Source organism: Lampetra planeri, chromosome 48, assembly GCF_965212315.1.
Source record: "Lampetra planeri chromosome 48, kcLamPlan1.2.h2, whole genome shotgun sequence".
Classification (NCBI taxonomy): Eukaryota; Metazoa; Chordata; class Hyperoartia; order Petromyzontiformes; family Petromyzontidae; genus Lampetra; species Lampetra planeri.
Genome location: NC_136154.1, coordinates 3,534,950 through 3,544,533, shown reverse-complemented (window position 1 = coordinate 3,544,533; position 9,584 = coordinate 3,534,950). Strand labels below are relative to the sequence as shown.

Genomic DNA, 9,584 nt, shown 5'->3' with positions numbered 1-9,584 from the left:
TCAGAATGCAAAAAATCACTCTGATAATATTTGTATTGTCTTCGAAACTAATTGGTCCACACAATAGACAGCTTTCTTTTAGAGTCAATGGGTAGTATTAGTCTACGGGTGCGGTGATAGTCTATGGGTGCGGTGCTAGTCTATGGGCAGTGTTCGTATCTTTATTTCACAAAGCTGTCTCTGGTGTGGACCAATCAGTTTCAAGGACAGTGCATATATTATCGGAGAGTTTTTTTTATTCTGACCACAAGTATTGTGGTTAATGCCGACTTGATTCCTTGTAAAAGGTTTCAGTTTGGTGTTTTTACATCTTAACACACCTACTCTTAGGTTTTTTCGGAAAAGTCACGTAGGGGAAAAATAAATAAATAACATCGTAACCAATAAGAATACTAGAAATAATAATATAAATAAAATAATAAATAAAAAACCTAAGAGTATGAATCCTTGTAGTCACGAAAGCTTCAAATCTAGGCTTAACACACCTGTTTTGTTGCCCGAAAAAAGGGGAAAAACATCTTCTCAGACCACCACACAGTTTGAGCAGCAGCAGCGGGCAGCAGTTCCATAAATGAGTTAACATTTTTTTTCCGAAACTTGTTATCAGGCGAATGCACACAGCACAAACTTTGCATACCACCACCACTAACACCTCAACCAAAGACAAATGTCCCCCGTGTAGCCTGGAACAGACTGCTGGGCAAGTGCTGTTTGTTAGTAGTAGCGGGCAGCCCCAGTAGCGCCTATGAAGGCGACTGGCACTGGCACGCACAGAGGGGGTGGGTGGCCAGCACCACGCCCGCCCGGCTGCCTTCGTCTATACATCTGTTATATGGTAGTGTATAGTAGTGTATTGTATAGTGTAGTGTATAGTGTAGTGTATAGTAGTGTAGTGTATACTAGTGTAGTGTATAGTAGTGTAGTGTATAGTGTAGTGTATAGTGTAGTGGAAAGTAGTGTAGTGTATAGTAGCATAGTATAATGTGGTGTATTTTATGTTTACTGCTACACCACTGCACCAGGGACTCATTTGAGGCTGAGTCGATCTCGGGCAGGTGGCTCAGGGTGGTGTTGGCCGTGAGTGAGAATCGCACTCGGGTTGCAGGGTTCGTAGTGCAGCGTAGCGCTGACCGCCACCACCACCGCCGGCACCTGCACCACCACCTTCAGCACCACCACCTCCACCACCACCTCCACCACCACCACTGCCTCCACCCCCAACCCCACCACCCCCTCTACCACCACCGCCGGCACCTGCACCATAGTCACCACCACCCCCACCACAACCACCCCCACCACCACCTCCCCCACCATCACCAGGGCGAGGTGGAATTCTGCTCATGTCGCGCGAGTCATTTGGCTTGAGCTCAGTGTCGCCTAACACCTCGTAGAGTAAACACAGTTTACTTTTTACACGCTTTCATTTAACTCACTTTATCTATTGTTGTTGTCGTCGTTTTTGTTGTCGCTGTTGTATCCTCAAATCTTGTAACTCAATTTTAACCCATTTCCCAATGTGGTATCGACTGAAAGCTTAGTATACTTGTCATACTGATGACAATACTATCTTCTATCATAAAAACTAAAAATATATATTTTTAAACATTATTTTTCATACGTTATGTTTCGCCTTGGGTCTAATTGTTCACGATCAACTGACGTTGGCTGTAATTGTTCACGGTCCCTTACGTTATGGAAAGCTTCAGGGCCACTTCCTGGAGTCGTGGAGTTCTTCCATTACTAGTAGATTTCATTAAAGCGTGTTTAAAAAAAAAGTTGCTTTAAATATGACTTATTTCTTCAGTGTACCACTGAGTTGCCTAATTGCTGTCCACCCCCCTTCTCACACACAGGGATCGCCATCTGCAATCATGAATTGTGGAATCATCTTCGTTCATAAGTATCAAGAGAAAGGTGAGTGTGTGTGTGTACTCAGGATGAGTGTGTGTGGTGTGCACGTGTATGTGTGTATGTACATGTGCTCTTTAGAGGAGGCTCATGACGGACGCTGCTACTGGTCAGTTGGAGGCAGTCGCACCTAGACTGGCACAGGTGCCGTTGTGACATCACCGTCACTTAGTGGCGAATTGCAGGTGTTGTGTGTACGTTTGTACGTGTGGCACTATCTGAACCGGTCCTGGGCCTCTCCTAGGTTGACTCAGCCTCAAATGACTATCTGGTGCCACAAGGGAGACCCAATGCTTCATGTGCCGTGCTGGCCTTTATAGGTGCTGCTCGCTACCAGCTCTTGCCCCAATAGTCTGCTAACGTTAGACAGGGTATCTTTGTTTTTGTTGTGTGTATGTCGGTATTTTTTTAATATAAAACTTACGTGACTACAGGAATTAATATTCTTTGGTTCTTTCGGTAAAGTCATGTAGATAGAAAAACAATAATAAAAATATAGTGATTAAAAAAAACCCACGACGTTTCGATCACAACACAAGTGATCGTCTTCAGGAGGAAAGACGATCGCTTGTGTTGTGATCGAAACGTCGTGGTTTTTGTTTCATTTTTATTATTTTTATTGTGATCGAAACGTTGTAGTTTTTGTTACATTTTTATTTTATTTTGTATTATTTCTATTCACTTTATTTTTATTATTATTTTTATTTTTATGTGACTTTACCGAAAGAACCAAAGAATATGTATGTCTGTCTGGAGAGGTGGGTGGGGCTAGTGGCTTAGTGTGCATGGCTATGTCGTAGTGGCTGGGGCAAGTGACTAAGCGGGTGTCATTTTGAAAACAAAAAAACACGTTCATGATAATGCGAGATTCGCCTCGCCTCACCTGACCTCACTTCACCTCACTTCAACTGACCTCACCTCACCAACTCATCTGACCTCTCCTACTTACCTGACCTCTCCTCACACGACCTCACTTCATCTCACCCGACCTCACCTCACCAACTAACCTTACCTCACCTGACCACTCCTCGCCTCACCCGACTTCACCTCGCTACCTCACCAACTCACCTGACCTAACGTGACTTCACCTGACCTCTCCTCACCAGCTGTGCCGCTGAAGGCCGTGTCGGTGGAGGTGAGCGTGCAGGGCTTTGTGGCCTCCGTGCGTGCCACGCTCAGCTACCTCAACGCCGAGGCCTTCCCCGTGGAGGCCTCCTTCCTTTTCCCGCTGGACGACGACTCGGCGGTGCACGCGTTCAGCGCCAGCCTCAACGGTCGCCACATCGATGCCGTCATCAAGGAGAAGGAGAAGGTGGGAGGGTTGGTGGGGGAGTGAGTGAGTGAGTGGGTGAGTGGGTGGGTGAATGAGTGGGTGAGTAGGTGGATGAGTGGGTGAGTAGGTGGATGAGTGGATGGGTGGGTGGATGGATGGGTGGATGAGTGGGTGAGTGGATGGATGTATGAGTGGGTGAGTGGGTAGGTGAAAGGGTGAGTGGGTGTTTGAGTGGGTGAGTGGATGGGTGAGTGAGTGGGTGTATGAGTGAGTGAGTGGGTGAGTGGGTGGATGGGTGGGTGAGTAGGGGGGTGAGGGGGTGGGTGAAGGAGTGAGTGGGTGAGTGTTTGAGTGGCTGGGTAGATGAGTGGGTGGGTAGGTGAGAGTGGGTGGGTGGGTGAGAGTTGGTGGGTGGGTGGGTGGGTGAGTGAATGAGTGGATGTGTGAGTGGGTGTGTGAGTGGGTGTGTGAGTTGATGAGTGGGTGTGTGAGTGGATGAGTGGGTGGGTGAGTGGGTCGGTGGATGGGTGAGTGGGTGGGTGGGTGGATGGGTGGGTGAGTGTATGAGTCAGTTTAACGCATAGGCTTTCGCGACCAATGCTATTCATAATAAACGTTTTGGGTTAGATCGCATTATTTATAAATGTGTCGTAACCCTCCACCACCCGACACGGCCAATCAGCAAAAAAAGTGTCACGTTGACAAAGGACAAATAGTTCACTACTTTAGCTCACCGGTGTGTTTTTGAGTACGACGTTTCGCTGGTAATTACATCCAGCATCATCGGGCAATTCGCCAGAATGATGGGGCTCCCCTCTCTCTCCCGGTCTTAAATAGAGCAGCAGCAGGGTGAAGTCATCATTGAACTCATCAGGTGCAATGATTTGAGGCAGAGGGGGGGTATTGTAATTATATAATAGATTGGTAATCAGTCAATTTTTACGATTAGTAATGAGTTGTAGATTAGTAATTAGTTGTAATGTGTGTTATTGTAATTATATGCTACGGTAGTAATCAGTTAATTAGTATTTGTTTCCACTATAAGGAATTGTAATTATTTAATAATACGATTCCAGGCTGCACTAGGCCTGTATAGCTGTCAGACCGATTAAAGTTATTTCTATTTCTCTCAATTTAAATGGATTCTCTAATAAGTCTTTGCCAGTAATAATTAGTTTTACACAACACTTCAACGTTATCAAAATCAATTGAGTGTCCTTGTTGGCAAGCATGTTCTGCCACTGCCGACAGTTGTGTTTGAGATAATTTAATGTTTCTTTGGTGTTCTTTTAGTCTTACGCTGATGTTACGCCCCGTCTGTCCAATATAGCATCTGTCACATAAACAATTAAAGTGGGCAGGGCTATAGACGAAGTGGACATGACTGGGCAGTGGTAGTGCAACGATTGGCATGCTGCGCTACGAACCCTGGCGGTCCGAGTTCAATTCCCACTCATGGCCACCAACACCAGTGATAGTTATTATCGGAACGGATCCTGAGCCTCCCCTAGGTAGACTCAACCTTAAATGAGTAGCTGGTGCGGTGGTGTAAATATCGCCACTGGGGAGACAAAGGAGGCCAGGCGTGGTGTTGGCCACCCACCCCCTCGTGTGCCGTGTCGGACTCGCTAACAGCACTTGCCCTAACAGTCTGTTCAGGCTATACAGGGGATGTTTGTCTTTGGTGTGAGGGTATGTGGGTAAATGGGTGAGTGGGTGAGAGAGTGGGTGAGTTTGTGAGTGAGTGGGTAGGTGTGTGTGCTAGTCAATGGGTTAGTGAGTGGTTGAGTGAGTGAGTGGGTGAGTGAGTGTGTGAGTGGGTTGGTGTGTGTCTTGCCTCACGGCAGATGTGGAGCGTACGTTCAAAGGAAGTTCCTGTTTTTATGCTAATTTTGGTCACGTGACCAGGAAGTCACGATGTTAGATTTTCAGTGAACCACGCGGGTATCGGTCATCTTACTCATAATTCAAGATGGCGGCACGCATCGCATCTCAGTGAGACCACAGCCGCACTTGTCCATTGTGGGAGCTTAAGAAGCATTGTCTGTAAGTTTGTTTATATTCCTATAATATTGGCAATGCTGTTGTAATGTTGGAATGACCGTTATAGTGATGTAAATGCCTTTATGGTGCCATTAAGTTGTTGTAGTAAATACGAGGCCTAGTTAGTAACGAAGCCTGCGACTTTCCTTATTTTGGATGTTACTTGTGATTTAGTAGGTCGAGTCAGACTTGTGCCTATGTTGCGATCCTGAAAGTAAAGATGACGAAGTATCTCATCCACAATTTAGTGTTATGTGTAATGCTGTACATTTGGGATGCAGTGGGATGAATACACGATGTGCCTGTATGCAACGCACTGGCTTGTGCTCTTGTCTAGCTGTTCAGTGGTAATGTAGGGGCCTGGTCCGTCCAGGATCTATTGTTATTTAAGACAATTTTCTGATGCTGTGGTGTTCATTGTGTTGGTGTTTCCGGATTATAACAGATGCTGTATCTGTGTTTTCTCACCAGTTTTACCTTGTTACAATCAATAAATGACGATTGGAGTTGGACGTTCATCCTGGCTCCGAAGGTTTATTAAACGCAAGGTTATCTACTCGACTAGCGGTGCAACACAGTGCACAGCGAGGCCGAGATAGTAAAACGACAGTCTTCTTGAAGCTCCCAGTCAGCCCTGCAGCCAGCTCTGCAGCAAGCCATGCAGCCAGCTCTGCAGCCAGCCCTGCGGCCAGCTCTGCAGCCAGCTCTGCGGCCAGCCCTTCAGCTAGCTTTGCAGCCAGCCCTGCAGCCAGCTCTGCAGCCAGCCCTGCAGCCAGCTCTGCAGCCAGCCCTGCAGCCAGCTCTGCAGCCAGCCCTGCAGCCAGCCCTGCAGCCAGCTCTGCAGCCAGCCCTGCAGCCAGCTCTGCAGCCAGCTCTGCAGCCAGCCCTGGAGTCAGCCTGCAGCAAGCAAGGAGCTCTGCAAAGAGTCTACATTAAAATCGTGCTGCAAGCATCGCAGCATGGAAAGCCTCAGTTCAGCAGGGAGAGATGCTGAAGAAGGTGATTTAAGCAATCCAGGACCTCCCATCCTGCCTCAAGAGGACCAAGGGAGTTCAAGGCACCAAAGAGAGGTCAGGTTGACACAACGGGCCTTGGAAAGCTATGATGCTGAGAAACAGGACCTTGATGCCAGGATACAACGGGCATGGGACCGGGTTAAAGCAGATTTATCTGAAGCTTCAAAGGCCTCAGACACAGTGGCCTCAATTCAGCGGGCCATCCATCGAGTGAAGGTGAGCAGCTCAAGCTACAAGCTCCTGGCAAATAAATACATCTCCCTCCTGATGAAGGTGAAAACAGATGAGGGCATTGAGGGAGTGCGCACGCAAGAACACTTCCTCGAACTGCTCGATGATAATGTGCAGGCCGTGATACAAGATGCAATGGACCGTGTGGAGGGCTTAAGAGAGACACGATCTCAGCACTCTGTCTCATCCAGGTCCACCACAAGATCTAAAGCCTCAGCGCACTCACAGACATCATCTACTAGTATGGCAGCAGCTCAGGCACGTGCAGCAGCAGAAGCAGCAAACGCCCGTATTGCCTACATGGCCGAAGAAGAAGCCATGCTAATTGAAAGGGCTCGTATACAAGAAGAAGCAAGCATAGCAACTGCTGCCGCACGGAGGAAAGCAGAGCTCGCAGAGCAAGAAAGTATATTAGCAACTGCTGCCGCACGAGAGCAAGAGAGTATATTAGAGGCTACTGCCACACGGAAGAAAATTGAGCTGGATGCTAAGTTAAGCACCCTACAACTCAAAAGGGAATCAGCTGCTGCAATGGCCCAGGCAGAGGTGCTCGAGGCAGCAGCCAACCTGGATAAGGAAGAGAATTGGAGTGAGTTTGGCACTCAGATACCTGTCAAGGACCGTGATCAACTCACCAAAAAAATATTTTGGACTGGTCTGAACAATGCATCAATGCTCCTCCACCAAACGATACTGAACAAAGGGTTGACGTTCAGGCATCGCCATCTCCACACCGAATGAACATGAATGCTGTCTACAGGAATGGTGGAAATGCATATCCTGCCCTGGCAGTTAGTCGCCAACTCCGCGTCGCGCACGTGGGGTCAGACGTGGATGCACCAAGTCAGACCCACATTCCAGAGAGTCACATAAGGGGATCCAGCCAACGTGATCGAAACCCTTTGGGCCCACAGTCCAACGCCATCGCAAATGACGGCAAGCAAGGCAATACAGACAATAATGCCACCTCACAAGCGCCAGTATGGACACACCCTGGATCAGCAGGACTAGGAGACTTTGCTAGGTACCTGGCTCACCGCGAACTAATCAACACAGGACTCGTAAAGTTTGATGACCACTCTGAGAGCTATCGAGCCTGGAGATCTACCTTCAGGAATGCAATCCGAAATGCAGACATCTCTGCAAGTGAAGAACTCGACCTGTTGGTGAAATGGTTAGGAAATGAATCTGCAGAGTACGCAAAGAGGATCCGGTCAGCAAACATTGATGACCCCACCTCAAGCCTGCATGCGGTGTGGGAGAAGCTCGAGGAGTGCTATGGTAGTCCAGAAACCATTGAGAAGGCTCTCTTCAAGAAGTTGCAGAACTTTCCAAAAATCTCTGGTCGAGACAATAAAAGGTTACGGGAGCTTGGAGATCTTTTGATGGAGCTTGAATCAGCCCAGGCTGACCCCTACTTACCAGGTCTCATTTTCTTGAATACCTACCATGGCGTGAACCCCATCGTAGAGAAATTGCCATTTGACGTGCAGGAAAAATGGAGAACAGCGGGTTCAAGATACAAGTCAGAGCATCAGGTTGTATTCCCCCCATTCTCTTTTTTCTCAATGTTTATCTGCAACCTGGCTAAAACTAGAAATGACCCGAGTTTCATGTTTGGCACCACGGGGATTTCCAGTCCAGATCTCTCAAAAATGGAAAGAACGATGGCGAAACGAGGAACAGCGAGAGTGCCAATTTCCGTACACAAGACTGAGGTCTCTCCTGCGACATTCGCAAACTCCGTCCAGGCAACCACCACAAAGTAAAAGATAGAGGATCCAGAGAGGCAATGCCCATTGCATGAATAACCTCACTCCCTCCAGAAATGCCGTGAGTTCAGGAGGAAGCCATTGGAAGAGCGGAAGAATATGCTGAAGGAATTTGGAGTGTGCTTCAAATGCTGTGCTTCTACAAACCACCTTGCAAGGAATTGCAAGGCAGATATCAAGTGCGAGGAATGTGGCAGCGACAAAAACGCAACTGCTCTGCACACATTTTACTCCAAACCCAGTGGCACTAAGGCTTCCGATCCCGAAGCAGAGCACGGCGGGGAGCAAGGTGAGACCGCTGCACTCACTTCGTCAATCACAACGAAATGCACAGAAGTCTGTGGAGAAGGCTTCAAAGGAAGATCTTACTCAAAGATATGCCTCGTCCTAGTGTATCCCAAAGGACATCCTGAAAGGGCAGATATACGCCAAAATGGACGACCAGAGCAACAGGTCTTTGGCAAGGTCAGAGTTTTTTGATCAGTTAAGCGTAGGTGGGAATTCCTTTCCATACACGCTCAGAACATGCTCAGGACTGATGGAGACAGCGGGAAGAAGAGCGAGCGGCCTCATGGTGGAAACCATAGATAGCACCATGAAGCTAGCCCTTCCTACAGTGACAGAGTGCAATGAGATACCGGACGACAGAAGTGAGATTCCCACGCCCGAAGTTGCACGTCACCACCCACACCTGAAACCCATAGCAGAGTGCATCCCGCCATTGGATCATGCGGCACAGATTTTACTTCTGCTTGGCAGGGACATGCTGAGAGTCCACAAGGTTCGCGACCAACGCAATGGACCTCACAACGCTCCCTATGCCCAGAGACTCGACCTAGGATGGGTCATCGTAGGTGACGTTTGTCTCGATGGAACACACAAACCAGACCGCATTAGCATATTCAGAACAAGTGTGCTCACGAATGGACGCACGTCACTCTTCAAACCGTGCCCCAACCACTTCACGCTGAAAGAGAAATTTTACGATAGAAGTCAAGGCTGTACCATGCAGGCCGACGAAGAAACCTCTATGCTGAAAGAGGATGTTGGACATACGGTGTTCGTGACAACGAAGGACGACGACAAACCTGCTCCATCGCTAGAGGATAAAGAATTCTTGAAAATAATGGACAGAGAGTTCATCCAAGATGAGTCAAACAGTTGGGTTGCCCACTGCCATTTCGTAATCCCAGATGCCGGCTACCCAACAATAAAGATCAAGCCCTCTCACGGCTCAACTCATTGTGCCGCACCTTGGACAAGAAACCAGAGATGAAGAATCATTTGTGTCCTTCATGAAAAACATATTTGACAGTGGTCACGCTGAAGCAGCCCCTCCTC

General features: G+C 48.0%; 1 protein-coding gene across 1 annotated transcript in view; it reads left to right on the top strand.

Moving 5' to 3' along the window:
* The first annotated feature begins 1,848 nt into the window (after positions 1–1,848).
* The window catches only part of LOC144733717 (von Willebrand factor A domain-containing protein 5A-like), a 52,987-nt gene continuing 45,251 nt past the window's right edge, over positions 1,849–9,584 (top strand). Inside the window, exons 1-2 of the mRNA XM_078615743.1 lie at positions 1,849–1,914; positions 3,015–3,220. Coding sequence (XP_078471869.1) covers positions 1,872–1,914; positions 3,015–3,220 — 249 coding nt within the window. The 5' untranslated portion in view covers positions 1,849–1,871. The remainder of the gene's footprint in view (positions 1,915–3,014; positions 3,221–9,584) is intronic.